At 47.8% G+C, this 19,357-nt stretch overlaps 1 protein-coding gene across 1 annotated transcript; it reads right to left on the bottom strand.

Moving 5' to 3' along the window:
- Positions 1-4,250: 4,250 nt before the first annotated feature.
- vimr2 (vimentin-related 2) lies at positions 4,251-19,067 on the bottom strand (the record flags this gene model as incomplete). Its single annotated transcript, XM_083651417.1, has 10 exons — positions 4,251-5,234; positions 7,358-7,482; positions 7,592-7,702; positions 10,108-10,239; positions 11,497-11,628; positions 13,910-14,005; positions 16,814-16,933; positions 17,868-18,020; positions 18,154-18,298; positions 18,958-19,067. 10 exons carry the CDS (start codon positions 19,065-19,067, stop codon positions 5,192-5,194), a joined length of 1,167 nt encoding a protein of 388 aa, XP_083507543.1. The 3' UTR covers positions 4,251-5,191.
- Positions 19,068-19,357: the final 290 nt, after the last annotated feature.

Genomic DNA, 19,357 nt, shown 5'->3' with positions numbered 1-19,357 from the left:
ATTCAGAGATAGTTGTTTTGTAGAATTTGACTGCCCCCCCCACTTTCCCAGAGTCAGAAAGACATAAATGCCTTCAGAAATACTTTTTTTAAATGTATTTTGTTGTAGTCTGAAGTATGTCAGACAGCAATATCAGGCTATCTTGTTGAGTGTTTATGGGATCAGATAACAATCATGATCCTACATGTATAGGCATCCCATAGGAACTGGGGGGGGGGGCACCTTCTTCCAAGCTTTGTCTGAGGGGAGGACCACAGACTTTGAAACCCCCTGGAGTAGAGAATTCCCAGATTAAATTGGTGGCTAACCTGCTTACCCCAATAAAATAATTTCAATTTCACATGTTGGGGTCTTTTATGTGACATTTAGAGGTTTTATCCACCAAAGACATGTCGATTTTGATTACATACTACTGCAGTCTTAACGATCTACAAGTCTTTTGCCAATTTACACGCAGATTACATTTGGATGTAATGCATGTAAAATAGAATAAAAAAAAATACATGGGAAATGGAAAACTGAAGTTACCTGCTGGCCATGTCAATGTTGAGAGCAAGCAGGCCTCCATGTCTGGATGTCTGGGACAAGATGAATGAGTGGCGCACAAAGAAAATGATTTCGTAGTTTGTTCCAAATTCTAAACCAGTCATAGCTGCAGGCCATGACTGCCGACATAAACTGTGACACATGTGATTTCTTACTCCCAGCCCAAATTATGATCGTTTGGACTACTGGTGCTCTGGTTCCAAGTCCTCAGAGGCACAGGAAGAGGAATTGGTTATGAGCTCAAATATGTCAATGAACGGTAAAAAAGAAAAGGAAAAGGAAAAAAGGAAACAGAAAACCCATTTCAGTACTTGTGGTGATTCAGAAGCATAACAAAGCATTTACAAACCCTAAATAAGACATTTTGAATGACTTAATAAACCACTAATAAGATCAATTTGCACAGTAATGCCGGCACAGGGGGTTACACCACATTATGTCAAATTGAAAACAGTCCCGATGGGTCAATAGGATAAAGGGGATACTGTACCACTTGTGGCACTTGTAATGTTGTGGGTTCTTCTCTTTCTCTAAACAGGGGCACAAAACGCCCCCGTTTATCCTTGAAGATGTACACTGTTTGTTTAACTGTTGCACTAGACATGTACTTTACTTCATAATTCAAATTGTCTCCAAGTATCCAAGAAGCTCCTTTTTTCTCTTTTCTTATATACATTTGGCCTGCTGAGCTTTCTTGTGCCACATTTTTGATTTCTTTATATAATTCCATACACATATCAACACATAAACTCCATAAAAAAACCCATTTCAAGTGCCAGGTGGGAGGAGCTCTTGCAGCAACTATGCAATATGAAATCATTTTTCAAACCTAAAGTGATAAGAGACCCATTACCATGGCAACATAAGTTGCTATGTCTAGGGTAAGTGCAGGGAGCAGCCCATTCACTGACAAGGTGAGGACTAAACTCAAGGGTGGTCATGATCCACGCAGGCTATCTGCCAAGAATCCAATACTGCAAATGGCTGGATCTGTGTAAGCTCTGGGCTGACAATAAAGTCACTACGCGTAAAAAGATGCTAACATCCATCAATGGGTATGAAAGCCACTGCAGTGGAATACAAATCCAGGCTGTTTTCCAGTGTTCCCTGGAGCCAAGACTTTTATCCGCTCCCATCAATTACACCCTGTGAAGTTGATTAATTGAACACTTAGGGACAAAAGTGAGACTTTTATCAACTTTGGCCGAGACTCACCCGGACGCTGTGTGGAGTTTGGGGAAATCAACAGAGACTGAAAAGGCCGCTTTGCTTTATCTCCTGATTAAAAAGACATGACCGGATTGAGGTATTTGCCGAGAAATAAAAGATATCAAAAAATTCACCGCAAACGACGTAAGATGGAGGATATGCAGTAAGCTTCATGACGGCGGTGTTTGCCACCTGCTGTGGGACGGACATGTGGGGAGTGTGCGCGGGGTAAATTTGGGGTCACGGCTGTCAGCAGTCTCTCAGTTATACACGCCAAGTGGGACTGCAGATATGAGGAGGCCAAAACCTACACCGATGACATGATGGGGGACCCTGGGGTTACGTAGTCACACTACCAGCATCCTCATTACTCAAAGCATCATGGCATATAAACACAGTGTGAAAGCGCTGAGCGTGCATGCATGTGTGCGGGTGTAAACGTTCCTTTTCGAAGGCAATGCTGGATGAAGTTTTCTTCTCAGCCCTCTGGCCCGGTGCAGGGCGATGTCCCATCTCTCCCACAGTGGAAGCCTGTCTGTGACCCCTATGAAAAGAGAGGGATGCCCACGTCCTGCTACCCTGGGGCGTGCCAGGCCCGTCTCAAGGGAGAGGGGCCCCATAATTTATTTGTTCCCCTCTTGTTAAGGAAATACTTTCTCAATAGCTCTCGCCCCTTTGTATATTTTTACAGTTCTTATTTTCTTCCTCGATTCAACTCCGTTTTCTTTTATTTATTTGCTTTCCAAACACCAGCTTGGTCCCTTTACTTCCACAGTGCCTGGAAGAAACTTTTAAAAAATGACTTTTGTCCGCGCTGTGGACACTGTTTATTTGCCTGGCTGATCTAGAGGGGATAAGGGGGCTTTTGGGGATACCTATGTGTGGGTGACAGGTGAGCAGCCGAGTCATACAAGCTGACCTGGTTACCATTAACTCAGGCCTTAATCAAATTGCTCTGCTACAGATTGAAGATATGTTGACTGATACAATGGGTTCATGTGTCATAATTCATCAGGCAAGGCCCTGCCACTCTTAATGTAAAGACATTCCTCCACCGCGTGAAGTCAATGAGATGTTATGGCCACGGCACATGTTGTGTGGAATGGTTTGTGTCAGCGCGAGCAAATCACGCTGAGGCATTCAAACGTACACCATCAGGGCGAAGGGGCGGGGCCAAATCCTCAGTTTAATTCCAATGCCTTCTCTGTTTGTTGCCGTTTGTTTGGTCAGCTCTTGCTTTCTCAACCCCTCCCCCCATCCACAGAAGAACCCATCAAGGCCACAGGGATGAAAAAGGCCAAGTCACTCTCTGACCACTGACCCGTGACTCAGCTTTGAAACGCCCCGCCTTCCAATCAAATCGTCCGGCTTGAAGGAGCAGAGGTGGCGGAGTCTTGCCCCGGGCCACTCAAGTGTCACAGGCAGGGTTTGAAGGGTTAACCGGCATTTTTCTCAGTTGTCAAGGACTTGTGATGGGGGCAAAGGAATACAGAGAGGACTAACAGAGGTCTCCACACTCAGGAGCATTCAAAATACTTTTGTCTTAGCTACAATCGATACAACTCTCCAAAGACATAGTCGCTAGTTGATTTGTGTCTGGGTTGGGTCTTTCGAAGAAGCCTTAAAAAGTCGTAAATTTGCTCAACAAGTCCAGTGTATTTATGCTGATATTTGCATTCCACCATCTTTCCTCGAGAGACGAATTTAGAGAAACGGGAGGAGGTAGAAATACAACTCTTAGGGCAAAACATTTGGCCTCCCTTCCTTAGAGACGAGAAAATGAGACAGATATTGTCGTATTAACCACAAAGTGAAGACAGAGCCGTCCCTGGAGATCAGGGGTGTTGGGGCGGTTTTTATGTGAGAGGTATAGGATTGGAGGGCTGAGAGAATACGTCTTCTGAGGACATGATTGAGGACTGCGACCCTGAGAAAACAGACACCGCGGCTTCGTCCCGGGGCGGCCATGTTTCACGTCGGGACAATTAAACAAGTCACCGAGGCCACCGCTCCCCAGCCCCTACTGCTCCAGACGCTGAACTCACTTATTACACAGGCTAACTCCTCATCACCAGAGGTTCACCGACTGTGGCTAATCTTATCTGATCCGTTATTAGCGGCGTTTTTCATCTTTATGGCAGAGCTAACAAGCCTTTGAAATTGTTAATAGCTGAGAACGTTCACGTCTTAGGTTAAGCATGACGATGAATGAAAGGAGGATCACACAACATAAATCATTCCATTTTCTTTGCACAGTGTTAATAGTGAGGGGAAGCTAAATGTTCACACAAGTCAGACTGACGTGATCTCTCAAGCAAATGCTTTTATTACATTTAAATTCAAAGTATATGCTGATATGCTGATGCTTGTGCAGAAGCGGATGTCACCCAAACATGCAAATGAGTGCTAAGAATTTCTCATTATGTGAGCAGACCTTGATACTCATGTAACCAAAATAACAAAAGGAAATAATTACAAAGGAACTAATTACCCAACACTTATTTCAAAACATGACAGCAAATTGCTCCATTGCTTTTTAAACAAAAGAAGAATTAATCACACATGCAGGCTTTTTCTTTCGGAGTGATCCAGGTGCACATTAAGAACTACAGAAAAACAACTTCACGAATCATTTGCAAAGCAAACACACTGCACACATGACCCGCTTGGTTGCCAGTTACGTGTAAAACCAACACGAAAGCATGACTGTAAAAGCTAAAAACTGAAACCGACCCGCCTTGACTGGGTTAGGGACATCTTTTTGGGGAGTGAGAGCTGTCTGTACGTTTGTCAACAGCGGAAAGGTCAAAGGTTAAGAGCTGGTAATCAGACTGTGTTTGAGTGACGGATGAGGTGGTATCAGGGAGGGAACGATTCTACGGAGCCACACAGGCTTTCGTGTGTGTGTGTGTGTGTGTGTGTGTGTGTGTATGTGTGTGTGTGTGTGTGTGCGTGTGCATGCGCGTGCGTGTTTCTATGTGTCTGTGTGGGAAATGTTTAACAGAGAGGAGACAAAAACCATTTATGGATCATATCAGTGAGCTAGTAGAGATAGAGACCACTTAAGGACACATCCCTGCTTTGTAGAGCACAGACACTGAAACACACTCATATCTGAAATGAATACACACCCGTAGTAGCACCATCCCCCCACCCAATTTTAGACAGTTCCATCTTTCTTGTAGTTTGGGGGGTCATCTGCCAGTGGCCGGTTATCAACAGGCCAGCCTGGGCCTCCAGGCGGCATTAATCTGTCATGATAAGTTTACATCTGTTCAAACTGATGCGCGGTACCTTAAGCCTCTTCCTCGGGCCGATTTGGGGGTCTGGTTTTTCTGTGGTTCCTCTTTGTCTATTTCTAATCCATGTTGGAGGAGAGGGGGGGGGGGGGGTCTATCCACGCTCCAGCCAGCCAGTCTGGCTCTCCAGTCTCCTGTCACAGGTTGCACAGCCTCTCATCCTCTTCCTCCATCAGACCCCTGAGAGAGAGCAGAAGATACAACACAACTCAGAGGTAGCACGGTGACAGGTGAAGCACTTCAGGGACCATGTTGGAAATAAGTGTTCTCACTTTTACATGTTATTCCTTGGATTCTTTTATCGTCTTCTATATGCATGAATAAAATCAATCAATCGATCAATCAATCAATCACAATTACAGTCAAAGTTTAGTCAAAAACATCACAACAAATGTTTCAACCCAGCACACAGCTGAATGGCTAATGTTGATTTCCCAATTCAATAAACAAAGCCTGCAAATGATCGACAAACATTTCTCTGCATATATGCCTCAACTTTGTATCATTATATTGCTTTCATATCTGCATGCAACAGAGACCAACAGTGATCCACCACTAAATCTTCACCTAGCTATGGACCCATTTCACAGCAACCCTTTTGAGGTGGTAAAAGCAGGAAGTAAATTAATTAATTATGCTTCCATTCTGTTTAGGTGTTCCAGTGCCCGCAGGTGCCCTCACTAATGCTAATGATTACACCTGATTTTATTTCCTGCTTTACCACCTCAAAAGGTTGCTGTGAAACGAGCCTATAGGGCGCATTTTAATTTCAGCTGAACTGCTGGCTGTCGTGTCATCTAGCATCATGAGCAGACCACACTCACAGCAGACTGAATTACAATGTCACAAGCATTAACACAAGCTCATTGGGGAGCAACAGCTTTGAGCATCTGCCCAAATGGCTCTGAGATTCTTCCACGGGCGATTATGCCAATCGGTAATGGCAGTCTAGGGTCATTAGGGTCTGTTGTTGTGCAGACAGTTTGCCACAACACAGAGAGCATAAACAAGCACGTTTTAATTTCTTATTCATGGTTTTAATCACGGATGACAACACATCCAGTAAATAAAGAAAGGGGGGGGGTGAAGTTGGCACCGACTGTTTGCCTTTCTTGCGCCTTATATGTCTTTGGGACAGTCTGTTGGGTAACGAGTGGGTATTAAAACTGTGGCGAATCTGGAAATGTGTGTGTGTGTGTGTGTGTGTATGTGGGTGGGGGGCCGGGGGGCTGACATTAACAGGCTGGTGTAGAAAGGAGCTGGCGGTGGCCCAACACACAGCTCTGACAGTGTGAGGTCCTCCTTGCCCATTCTAATGAGGTATTGTGCGGAGCCTGCCTCTTCCTGAGCTCAGGCCGGCAGCGGGGCCCCCTGGGGGTCAGACGCAGTGGTACGGGCCCTGGAGGGGCTAATGCAGAAGCAGGGGGAAGTCGGAGACATCAAGTGCGTCACTCTACATTCCAGGACGACAGATGGTTCAGCGTCCTGAAGGAGGCCATGACATCAAATATCTTCAAGGTCACACACAGGAAACCGCATCACATTCGGGAGCCGTTTCCTGTGACACCATGATGTCAGCCCTTTGTTTACAGGAATATCTTATTATGGATATGGGGGATGTCCAGGTGACATTGTATCAGATGCTTAGACAATACTAGACAAATATTTTCCAATACACAGGATCTGAAGTAACTATTCCTTGCGCTATTCAGGGGGATGATACCCATGTGGAAAATGCAGGTCAGATTTTGGTGAGAGCCACATGTGCTGGTTTTGAGATCTGCTCATAATGTAAAGAATGTCAAATGAAAATAGATCAAGTTCATTCAAATCTAATGAAATCATTCCATGATCATACTGTACTTGTCCCGTATATGTTCCTTGGCAGGTTTTTAATATTAAAAGTGCGATACTTTATTGAACACTGTAGGAAAGTCTCTTTTCATTTGACCCCCTACAGCTCCCTAGATCCCCTACAAGGATGGGCAATCAGATGCATGAAGGCATGGAGGACCACTGTGGTCAAGTGCAGCATATCCATGAAAAATGAAAATGCACAAAATGTTTTTTTTTAATGACATATTTATAGGCCCTATAGGATGGGGTTTGACACACGGGACAATGTAATAACAGCCAGAAAGACATTCACAACAAAGTATTACATGCATTTCTATGACTGAAAACTTACCTGATCTGCATTGTCTTGAATCGGTAAAACCAAACCATCTGTCACTGCAGTCTTAAATAAAACACATTCATTGCAAATAGCATTAGACCAGATCTATTACAGTAGTCTGTCTGACCTGTAGGCAGCAATCTCAATGTCTCTGGCCATCTTCTCACTGAGCAGCTCCTTGTAGTCCTCGCAGTGCTCCTTCATCTGGGCTCGGAGGTCAACCTGCTGGTGCCTCATCTCATCTATAGTACACTGAACATGCGTGGGGGGTTAGGGGACAAGATTAAAAGGCAGAATTGCTCCAAACCACTGGTCCATTGCAGCCTATGATGAAAGGCAATAATCCAGTCCAGCCTCGTACCTCCAGCTCGGCAATCTCATCCATGTATGCTTCCTTCTTCATGGCAATTTCATCCTCCAACTCCTCGTTGCACGTGTCAAGCTCAGCAAGTTCCTTCTGTAGCTCTGAAATCTACAGAAAGACAAGCAACAGTATTCATTCACAATATACACACACGCAAACAAGAACATCACCAATCTTCAAAGTACTCACAAATACTACACTGCATTTTAACTTGTTTCCAGATCTATCAAGGTTATTTTGTGATATATTGAATCAAATTATCTCACTGCACTGGCAGATAATCTTGTGGGTTTCAATACATTTCTCTTGATACATGCCAATATGACTTATTTCAGAAGACAATGAAGAACATTGTGAAACAACAGACTTTCTCCCAGTCAATTTCACTTTTACAAAGTAAATGTCCTGAAACAAGTTATATTATCCCAGAAAAGAGTCAAATTTGTTGCAACCAGTAAAACTATCTGCCAGCACAGTAAGATGATTTCACCAAAGAAAAAGCCTAAAATAAGCTTCATAAGTCTGGATACAAGAAATGAAATAAGTCCATTTTTGCAGTGTACTTATTTATCTTTGTGCTAATAATGTAATCATGTGATGTCAGACTTTACTTAAATTTGCTTTTGGCTTCCCCCCCTCTGCCACAGAGAGGTCAAAGTCGGGGTCAGAAAAAGCACTCCTGGAGCTAATAGAGATTCAGTGCCTTGCTCACGGACACTTCAGCAGGACGGAGGCTTGTGAACATACCGGAGGTTTTGAACCCGGGTCCTCCAGCTGAAGAACACTCATTAACCCCTCGGCTACCCAGCTACACATAACAACCGTCGGGTCAAACCAAAATATCCCAATCAACAACGCAACTGACAGAGATAAAACATAGATTAGACTACTTCTAACCACAAACAGTGGAGCATCCCTCCCCCATGTCTGAGGCGCGGTGTCCTGCCGTGAGTAATTACAGCAATCACAGAAGTTCAACAATTAGCTGTCAGAGCCAGATGGGGATCCAGGCGGTCTCGCTCGTCTTTCAGCAGAATCCGATGAGCAGAGGAAGACCCAGTTACTACTCACAGGCTGATGATGTCGACTTCCCAACCTGGTCATCTCACTTACTCACACACTCCCCCCTCTCCCCCGAGCATGATAAGTGAAGTGTGGCCGCTGTGCGTACGTATACGGGCAGTGGCGGGGTGTGTGTGTGTGTGTGTGTGTGTGTGTGTGTGTGCGTGTGTGTGTGTGTGTGTGCGTGCGTGCGTGCGTGCACGAATGTGTGCAAGTGCGTTCAACCCCATCAAGTGCCTGCTCTATTATATACATTTCTGCGTCAGGGCTGATTTCACCACAATCTGTTTGTTTGGCCATGTTGTGTCCCAGCGAGAAACCAGACCCGAGGCATCCATCACAGGCACTGAGAGGGAGAGAGAGAGGGAGAGAGAGAGAGAGAGAGAGAGAGAGAGAGAGAGAGAGAGAGAGAGAGAGAGAGAGAGAGAGAGGGAGAGAGAAAGAGAGAGAGGGAGGAAACAGAGCAGATCAAGGCATCCTGTCCATCCGTCAGGCTGAATTGAGCAGAACTAGGGCTCGTGTGCTGCATGTTAGGGAATGGGAGATGGTGTTGTGAGAAGAGCGCCGCCGCGGTTGCGGCAGGTCACTGTTTATTTAAAGAGAGTTAGAGGCAGCGCTGCAACCGCAGTTAACGAGAACCAAACCTCCGTGTTGGTTACAGACGTGGTAAGGTGTCGTCTGCGGTCGGACCGCTGATGGATTTTCAAGGGACGGGGGTGAACTGTGAGCAGTTATAGTGTTGCCAGGAGTCCTCCTGGGTCATTACTCAAGTCAGTTTTACGCCTCTGAAATGATCTCCTGACTTAATCTCCATTTCATCCAGTGAAGACCCTGTCCTCTGGATGGCTGAAAGATGTGAGATGACCCCTCTTCCATTTGGAGAGGAAGTGTCCAGACAGTGTCAGTGTCAGTGTGTGTGTGTGTGTGTGTGTGTGTGTGTGTGTGTGTGTGTGTGTGTGTGTGTGTGTGTGTGTGTGTGTGTGTGTGTGTGCGTGCGTGCGTGCGTGCGTGCGTGCGTGCGCGCGCGTGAAGTTTTAAGAAGTTTATGAGGAAGGGGGGTGAGCGCGCTGTAGGCGTTGTGAAAGACTGAACTTAATAACTGAGGAGGACATTGAGAGTAATAAATCCCGTCTGAGCCGAAGCAGAGCCCTTCACATCTCCTGCTGGAAGTGTCCGCAGAGTAAACACTCTGGTCAGCAGGATCTCCCACACTGTTGCTCCGCTGTCACTCACACGCTGTGGGAAACCATTCATTTTCACCATTATGTCTGATTTAGTGGCTGATGGCTGACGCAGAGCCAGTTGTGTGGGTTCTGAGTTGGATTTTTTAGTAAAGTACAGAGGAGGGAGATGTCTTATGGGAAGAGCTGTGGCTAGTAATGGACGGGTTTTAAATGACAAGTGAATGTGAGACTGAAACACTGGAGAGAACAAAAAGAGAGGCCACTCACTAGCTTCTTCACTTCATTGACGTCCATTACGTCGGGCGAGTCTTTGACCTTTGACACCGCAGCTCCGCCCATCACCATTTGCCGTCCATCTCCACTGGCAACCGCAGCGGAGGCGATTGCACTGCACTCACACTGCAAAGACAGAAGATGAGGCATGGGGGTATTTGGTGCAGTTGGGGGCAGTAAAGTGCACGTTGACAAAGGGGAGCAGAGAGCAATCACAGCCTTTCTTAGCTCGGCCCTCGGCTCGTCGAGGCTGATGTTAAAGCTCTCCTCGTGTACGCCCGGCGCATTCCTGATTAGAAGGAACAAATGGAACAGGAATGAATGACATGAGGGCGCGCAGGTGTGTGGGAGTCAGCCAGCAATCATCATCACTGCTCAAACCCAATGGCAATCATTTTAGCATTGAGACAATTGCACCTCGTAATCGAGGCCAGGCACAGACAAGGACCTGTCCAGCTGGCAAGGGACGAGATTTGGCGGGGGCGATGTTTTTGTATGTGTGTGTGTGTGTGTGTGTGTGTGTGTGTGTGTGTGTGTGCATGGGGAGGGGGCGTGGGGGCAAGTGGAAGGGAGAGTATAAAGGTTTTGGGGGGAGGGGCAAGAGTAGAGGTAAAATTGTCTCCAAAGAAACACACCTATGCATATAGACACACACACACATTCATATACGTACATTCACCAGTTACCCTTGAGCCTGGCCTTCAAATCACACACACACACACACACACACACACACACACGCACACGCGCACACACACACGTGTCCAGTGCTGCCGTGGAGCCTGGGAAGGCGGCCAGCAGTCTGATTACAGCCCTGACCTCTGAACCGGGCAGACATCCTCGCTCCAGAGGGGGTCAGGCCCACCGGAGCTATAGTCTGACCCCACTGGAGCACCTCTCCGCTGGTAATACACACACACACACACACACAGGTGGAGAAAGGCGTTCTGTTCTGGTGCAGCACAGCACCTCTGATTCTCAAGTTCTTCCCCGGTGTTGTGTTAAGAGGGAAAGAAAACAAGTGGGAGTTTCCCTCTGTGGTTTGCGAAAGTTGAGATTTACGTCTTGACTTGACCACAGGCTTTCAGGAGGAAAGGAGGGGGAGCGAGGTGAAAATTGGAGGGCTCAACTGGTCAGCAGGAGGATGAGGATGGCAGCTGTGTACAACGTGAGTGTGTGAATTCATGTGATGTGTGTGTGTGTGTGTGTCTCAATGGGCAGAGCATGGCACGAACACCGCCAGAAATAGGGGGCGTAATTCTCGCAGAGCCAACCGTACTAAAAAACGTATCCACTCGCGCTGAACGTTAAAGCATTTGGCAACAAAAGTATCCACTAAATGGCATGTTGATGTGTTTTGCGCTGCGCTGTGCTGTGCTGTACCTGGAGGCTCTGTGCCAGCTGGCAGTAGTACTCCTGGATGTCCAGAGCTGGAGTGATGTCAGGGCTGCCAAATTCAATGGCCGCCACCGCTCCTGGAGCCCCTGCAGCCGGCTCCAGCAGCGTCTCCACTGCCTAGTCGTACATGCCGCACATACAAATACATACACATTTGATGTATGCACGCACGCACGCACGCACGCACACACACACACACACACACACACACACACACACACACACACACACACACACACACACACACACACATTAAGACCTCAACATGTATGTCTTCAGGTTCCAATACCTAAGTCCTTTTGTAAAAGCCCTGCCACATCCATTAGAGAGAAAATGAACTGTTACAGAGCTGCAGTGGCAGCCTCTACATTTCTCCCCTTTCTCTCCAGCTAAATCACGATATGGCTGCTGATTTGTCAGGGGAATACGGGGTGTATGTGGAAGTGCTGATAATAACAACAGTTAATAAAGCAAAGGGGACTTCTGTTTTCATTTGGTATTCAGCCGCATTTCCCGGGCCGTGAGTTAGCGAGCGCGTCCCAGAGGGAGTGTGTTAAACGCTGGGCGGCTGGGCTTCACAGAGAAAAACACAGTGTGATGGAGCTGCCTCTGTTGCCTCCCTCTGCCTCCAGCCTGGAGACCTGATACTGGGACGCGTCTGTCATCTCCTGGTGAGGTGGGGAATATTGTGGAGGTTGGAGAGGGGGGAAAAAGGGGTGTGTACATGCAATATACACAAGGATGTGTGTTGCATATACTGTAATCGTACACGTATGCCTATATCGCCAAGTGAATCATATTAGATACATTTCTTTCTACATAATCAGTGAGATAAGTTCTTTCCTGAAAAACCTGAGGCGTATAATCAGATACATGCCTTGCCTAGCCCTAAATACCAGGAGGCAGAAGGCATGCACCAGAGGACCTTCAATTGAGACATCCAAAATGGACGTTGTGGTTTTGCATGGATGTTTTTCCAATTTTGCAAGTTAAGGTAAGAAAAATATTAAAATAGTTACTGATACATCAATACATTGATGTATCGGTATCCCCCCCTTCACCATCTTGCGTTGGGCCTCCATGTTGCCCCCCCGCCCCTCACCGTCTTGTGCTGGGCCCCCATGTTGCCCCCCCCCCCCCCCCCCCTCACCGTCTTGTGCTGGGCCTCCATGTTGCCCCCCCCCCCTCACCGTCTTGTGCTGGGCCTCCATGTTGCCCCCCCCCCTCACCGTCTTGTGCTGGGCCTCCATGTTGCCCCCCCCCCCCCCTCACCATCTTGTGCTGGGCCTCCATGTTGCCCCCCCCTTCACCGTCTTGTGCTGGGCCTCCATGTTGCCCCCCCCTCACCGTCTTGTGCTGGGCCTCCATGTTGCCCCCCCCCCCTCACCGTCTTGTGCTGGGCCTCCATGTTGCCCCCCCCCTCACCATCTTGTGCTGGGCCTCCATGTTGCCCCCCCCCCTCACCGTCTTGTGCTGGGCCTCCATGTTGCCCCCCCCCCCCCTCACCGTCTTGTGCTGGGCCTCCATGTTGCCCCCCCCCCCCTCACCGTCTTGTGCTGGGCCTCCATGTTGCCCCCCCCCCTCACCGTCTTGTGCTGGGCCTCCATGTTGCCCCCCCCCTCACCGTCTTGTGCTGGGCCTCCATGTTGCCCCCCCCCTCACCATCTTGTGCTGGGCCTCCATGTTGCCCCCCCCCCCTCACCGTCTTGTGCTGGGCCTCCATGTTGCCCCCCCCCCCTCACCGTCTTGTGCTGGGCCTCCATGTTGCCCCCCCATCCTCACCGTCTTGTGCTGGGCCTCCATGTTGCCCCCCCCCCCTCACCGTCTTGTGCTGGGCCTCCATGTTGCCCCCCCCCTCACCGTCTTGTGCTGGCCCTCCATGTTGCCCCCCCCCCCCCCTTCGCCGTCTTGTGCTGGGCCTCCATGTTGCCCCCCCCCCTCACCGTCTTGTGCTGGGCCTCCATGTTGCCCCCCCCCCTTCACCGTCTTGTGCTGGGCCTCCATGTTGCCCCCCCCCCCTCACCGTCTTGTGCTGGCCCTCCATGTTGCCCCCCCCCCCCCCTTCACCGTCTTGTGCTGGGCCTCCATGTTGCCCCCCCCCCCCCTCACCGTCTTGTGCTGGGCCTCCATGTTGCCCCCCCCCCCCTCACCGTCTTGTGCTGGGCCTCCATGTTGCCCCCCCCCCCCCCTCACCATCTTGTGCTGGGCCTCCATGTTGCTGGGCCTCCATGATGGACGTTGTGGTTTTACATGGATATTTTTCCAATTTTGCAAGTTAAGGTAAGAAAAATATTAAAATAGTTACTGATACATCAATACATTGATGCATCGGTATCCCCTGCCCCCCCGCCCCTCACCGTCTTGTGCTGGGCCTCCATGTTGCCCCCCCCCCCCTCACCGTCTTGTGCTGGGCCTCCATGTTGGCCAGCTGCTCTTCATAGATTGCCACTTGCTCTCTCAGGGCCAAACACTCTGCCGTCACAACATCCACTTCCTATATTAGTGAAGGAAAGAAGCAAGTTATCAGAGAACAACATTGCTAAAGTAAACTAACAAAAAAAACATATTTTTTTTGGACGGTCCTGAGAAAAATCGCCTTCTTCTCCACGACTCATATTCCATTGGTTTAGACTTTTGAATGATTCTTCACTGCATTATGTCCCGCCCCAATATCCTGTTTCACCTGGAACTATATCAAATCAAGGAACTAACGATGCCATTTCATGGGGTCTTTAAAACTGCTATAGTCAAGTTTGGGAGAAAAGATAGCAAATCATTGGCAATTCAAACCAATAACAGGACTGTGACAAGAACAGGAACACTCCTATAGTGATGATTGAGTTCTCCTCATTTGGTCGGACGTGTTTTACTTTGATACAGAACGGCAGAGGAATGGGTCTACTGCGGTTTCTGATATTCTCTCACATATTATACTGCTCGTCTTTGGCCGACAAACATGCCAATTTATTCTTATGACTTCTAAATAAATGTTGATCTGTTAAAGTTACCTACTACAGCTTTAGGTTCTGAAGCCGTCTGGTGCAGTGCAGTTTGGGCACTAAAGCACACGGCAGGTTGCAGAGAATAAGAGTCCTCCCTTCCACCCTGAACACCCATCATCAGTACCATCAGTACCAGCAGATCCACCCTGTTTCACTGAACAGCAAGTAGACACCGCAATGCAGAGGAAGGGGGAGGAGGAGGAAGATGAGACGGAGGCTGGCTAGGACTAACTAGACACAAAAGCCTTACCCACCAATCCATTCACCAGCAGGGGTTCTCAGCTCATTCAGCCCTTTTAAGAGACTGATTAATTGGTGCTGAATTCAATTAGCATTTACATTTGAATATGCGCAAAGGGGGTTTGGTGGTAAAGTTGTGGAGGGTCCCCTAGTGGTGGCAGGGTCCCTGATGGAAAGCAGACAGCACAGGCAACAGTCTACTGCTGCTATCTGTCTTCTACTAAATAGTGTGTACTGTGAGGGCAGTACTCCACCACATTGTATGTACGGCAAAGATTACACCCTTTAATATTCCTCATCGTTTTAGGCTCCGCTGCCTCACATTTTAATTTTCATTTGGGGTGAATGTTGGTTCCAGCTCCTTAAATTTGACTCACATGTGTTGGTGAGACTCCTATCAGTGTGACAATTGAAGAGGGGGGGGGGGACAAAAAAACAGCCATCCACTCTAGCCTGGTGTCCAGACCCTATGAATCGGGTTTGCATAATGAAGGATTCATTGGGGCTGGATACCAGGCTACATCCACTCAGCATCAAACAGAAGAAGACATCAGTCACATGTAAAAGTCACTCGCAGAGAAGAAATCTGAGTGAAACACCATGTGGCCCCTGAAGATGGAGCAGCATTGGCAGCAGTGAAGCAGCACAATCAGTATTGGCAAGTATAGCCAGGCCTGCCTCTAGACTTCAAACCAGCCAACCACGCCTGGTTTCATCTCTATTCACTGCTAGACAATCATCAGTTTGAGTGAGCTGCAGCCAGTTGTGAGATTCTTGGGTTGCTCTCCTCTCTCCTCTCCCTCTATCTCCCTGCCTGTTTCCCACCAAGTGCTGCCGCTCTGCAGCTGCTTCCAATTCAGAACCGGAGGGCTGAGGCAGCCAGCACATTACAGCCTCGTATTAGAGCCTGTATTACATGTGTAAGAGAGAAATTAACGCTTCCCTCGCATCTGGCCTGGCTGGAGGACTTGGGTTGTAGCATGGGTGAGGGAGGGCTGTGTAGAGGCGGCTGGCTCAGGTTGCACTGGGCTGGACTGTGTGATCAACAGCCACTGGGCAGCGCTTCAGAGCAGCAGCTGTGCTGGGCTTCAGGGGATTCATGCTCCACCAGCAGACAGGGGAGAGATGAGGCAGGGAGAGGCTTGGCACCACTGCCATCTACTGCCGAAAGAACATGATCACAATGCGCTGCCGTTGTACTGTAGAGCCCCCTAGCGGCCATGTTGGGAAATCACCACGCAAGTCCAGCACAACTGCCCTGTTTCCTTCAGAACTTGCTTGCCACCAACACTGCCAACACAGTGGTCACTGGTCAGCTGTTGTGTGGATGAAGGGTCACCTCAATCAATGTGAATACATGAAGGCAGACAGCAGTCAGTACGGGGGTTTCTCACATCATTTCATATCTGCAGAGACGGGGACTTGAGACTTGGTGACTGGGACTCCAGTCAACTCGAGTTGACTTGCCTTGACTAAGGACTCGACTCGACATGACATAACGTGACTTGACCAAAACAAAATGACTTGGGACTTGCTTGAGACTAGGACCAAATGACTTGTGACTTACTTGAGACATGGACCAAAGTGACTTGGTCCCATGTCAGTATACCTTTTGACATATTTTAACTAGGTGCAGTATAGCTTTCCAAATACATGGCCTGCCATTGAAGTAAGATATATATATCTGAACAGTTGTTAGCATCAGAAATGTGTTAACAAAGCTGTTGGTTTACCTAGTGTCACCACAGTCATAGTCATGGAACCCATAAAAACTCTGGACTTCTTTAGCCTAGCTAGCAAGATATGTTACTTACCTCAACTATAATTGCTGTCTTTTCTTGACACTGATCAGATGACAACACTATTTTTAAAGAGTGTGAAAGCCCACCTTAAGGATGTCATAAAATCTCTTACTAAGTCAAAGTTTTAAATGTGTTCATGTAGGTTCACCACTATAGTGAAGTGCCGGCCTCCCAAAAAGTCAGTGGTATTCCAACAGGACATCAGGTACAGTATGGTTGCTATGGTATTTTAGCCGGCTTCTGCAAAGGGCCTATTACCACGGCAACATCCTGGCGTTCCAGCTGGGCTGTGGTCCTCTGCTGCACAGCCCACTCGTACTCCCGCTTCACACACTCCAGCTCTTTGTTCAGCTCCTCAGTGTCACGCAGGATGTCACCCTGCAGGGAGAAGCACAACAGACAGTGATGACTCCTGACACAACAGACAGTGATGGGTCCTGACACAACAGACAGTGATGGCTCCTGACACAACAGACAGTGATGGCTCCTGACACAACAGACAGTGATGGGTCCTGACACAACAGACAGTGATGGGTCCTGACACAACAGACAGTGATGGGTCCTGACACAACAGACAGTGATGGCTCCTGACACAACAGACAGTGATGGGTCCTGACACAACAGACAGTGATGGGTCCTGACACAACAGACAGTGATGGGTCCTGACACAACAGACAGTGATGGGTCCTGACACAACAGACAGTGATGACTCCTGACACAACAGACAGTGATGGGTCCTGACACAACAGACAGTGATGGGTCCTGACAGGATTATAGATGAGGCGGAGGCGCCACTGTGACAACAACTGAAGGAAATCGATGGGATGGGATGGGACGCACTATATCTGCACTTCTGCATTCAGATTCAAATGCATTGCCTATACTGTACCAGTGGCTCTCAACCTGGGGGTCGGCACCCCCCAGAGGGTCGTGAGATTATCTTGGGGGGTTGCAGGATGATTGTCAAAAACAAAACAAAACACACATTCTTTTGAAAATGATTTTTCTCCCATGATTAAATCTCCCATACCAATAATCGAATGTATTATAAAGCTATATGAACTATAAACTATATATAAACTCTATAAAACAGATTTCAGTGAGTGAAATCAGTGCGTGAATGCTTACGCTAACTACTGCAATAAAGTTGGGTTGGGCATCGGTGGGGGGGCAGGGGTCGGGAACGCCACCCTAAAGTTTTTTGAGGGTCGCGGTTCAAAAAGGTTGAGAACCACTGGCCTATACCAAAGCACAATGCAGGCATGCCACACACACACATGCAGCAACATAGACACACCCAGCAGTAGCTTACCTTCTCCTTGCGCAGTCTGCTCACCACTGCATCCAGGCTGGAGTGAGGCACGGCCACAACGGTGGTGATGGAGGCTTTTTGAGCGTCAAGCCTGTCCTCCAGTTCCATTATCTGACATTCCAGAGAGTCATTCTCCTCCTCAAAACAACGAGCCTAACAGGCCACAGACACATTGATTAAATAAACACCAGGTATATAGATGTGCTGAATCATTCACCATAGCAGAGGGAAAATACATTACACATGACATGTGTTCAGTGGGAGCAGTAGTTGTCTTTGTCCTCACCAGTTCAATAAGTCTGGCCAGGCGGTCATTGAGGGCAGCAATAATGGTTCGGTCTTGGATGAACCGGCTCACTCCCTCCTTGTTGAGTGTCTTGGCAGCCACAAAGTCTAACTTGTCGCAGTCACACTCGTCAGCGGCCGCACCCCTGTGACAAGGACACAATGTAATAAGGACTGGCCTGAATTTGCACACAGCCCTAGGAGAGATATTTAACCGAGCTTCAAGGCTTTATCAGAAGCCATGCACCTCATCAGGGATTTGCAGCAATTATGCACACAGTGAGAACGGCATCATGACATTAATTTGCCAGTTTCACACAGGCCACACTATTGCATACATGATTACACAAAACCAATACGCTCCAGCATCCTCCATTAAACGCATTAAGTGCATTTCTTTCCCCCGCAACAAATATTGTGTCAGTCTAAGTGAACATCGATCACAATGACATTTTTAACAAGTAGGCTACAAAAGGCATTTGTCATCAACACACATCATCACTTTTCCTTTGGGAACAATCAGGCATGATTAAATCCCAAAGACACAACAGCCAGCTCTGTGACATTGGACACACATTTACTTATAATTAAAAACTTAAAGCTTCTTATATGCATTTATATACACATCTTAATACCATTTGATTATGCAACTAAGTCACAACACTCAAATATTGTAACTTTTAACTTTAATTATTAATTTAAGATATTAATATTGTGACTGCTTAAAAAAAATCAGTGTCAAGTCCAACTCAAGTTGCATTTTCTCCAGCCTAGCCCCACCCTCACCCCAGAGACCCACACTGACCTGGCGGAGGCGCGGTACTGCCCTGCACACTGCATACTGAACCCGCCATTTCGACTCCAGGGACCCTCCTCAAACAACTTGCGGTAGGAAGACACTCTCAGCATGGCCATGGCTTTGGGCTGGGTATGGATTAGGCTACAGCAACACAGGCAGATGGTTACAGTGTATCCCAGCTGGGGTTTTATATTGGAAGGGAATGGGAATGTTGCAGTGACGTGAAGGATCTCTCATAGGCCACTGAGCAGACTAACTATAGCATCAACATCAGTCAAAAAGGATTTCACATCTACCTGAAGAGTGAGCCCCGAAATCCATGTGGCGATGTCTCCATCTCTATCACATCTCATTAAGAAGCGCACTTCAATAACGATGGGGTGTTGAATCAGTTACAACAGAGAAA

This window comes from Poromitra crassiceps, assembly GCF_964638095.1.
Source record: "Poromitra crassiceps genome assembly, chromosome: 15".
Lineage (NCBI taxonomy): Eukaryota > Metazoa > Chordata > Actinopteri > Beryciformes > Melamphaidae > Poromitra > Poromitra crassiceps.
Note: the sequence above shows the minus strand (reverse complement) of the source record. Positions and strands in the feature narration are given on the sequence as shown.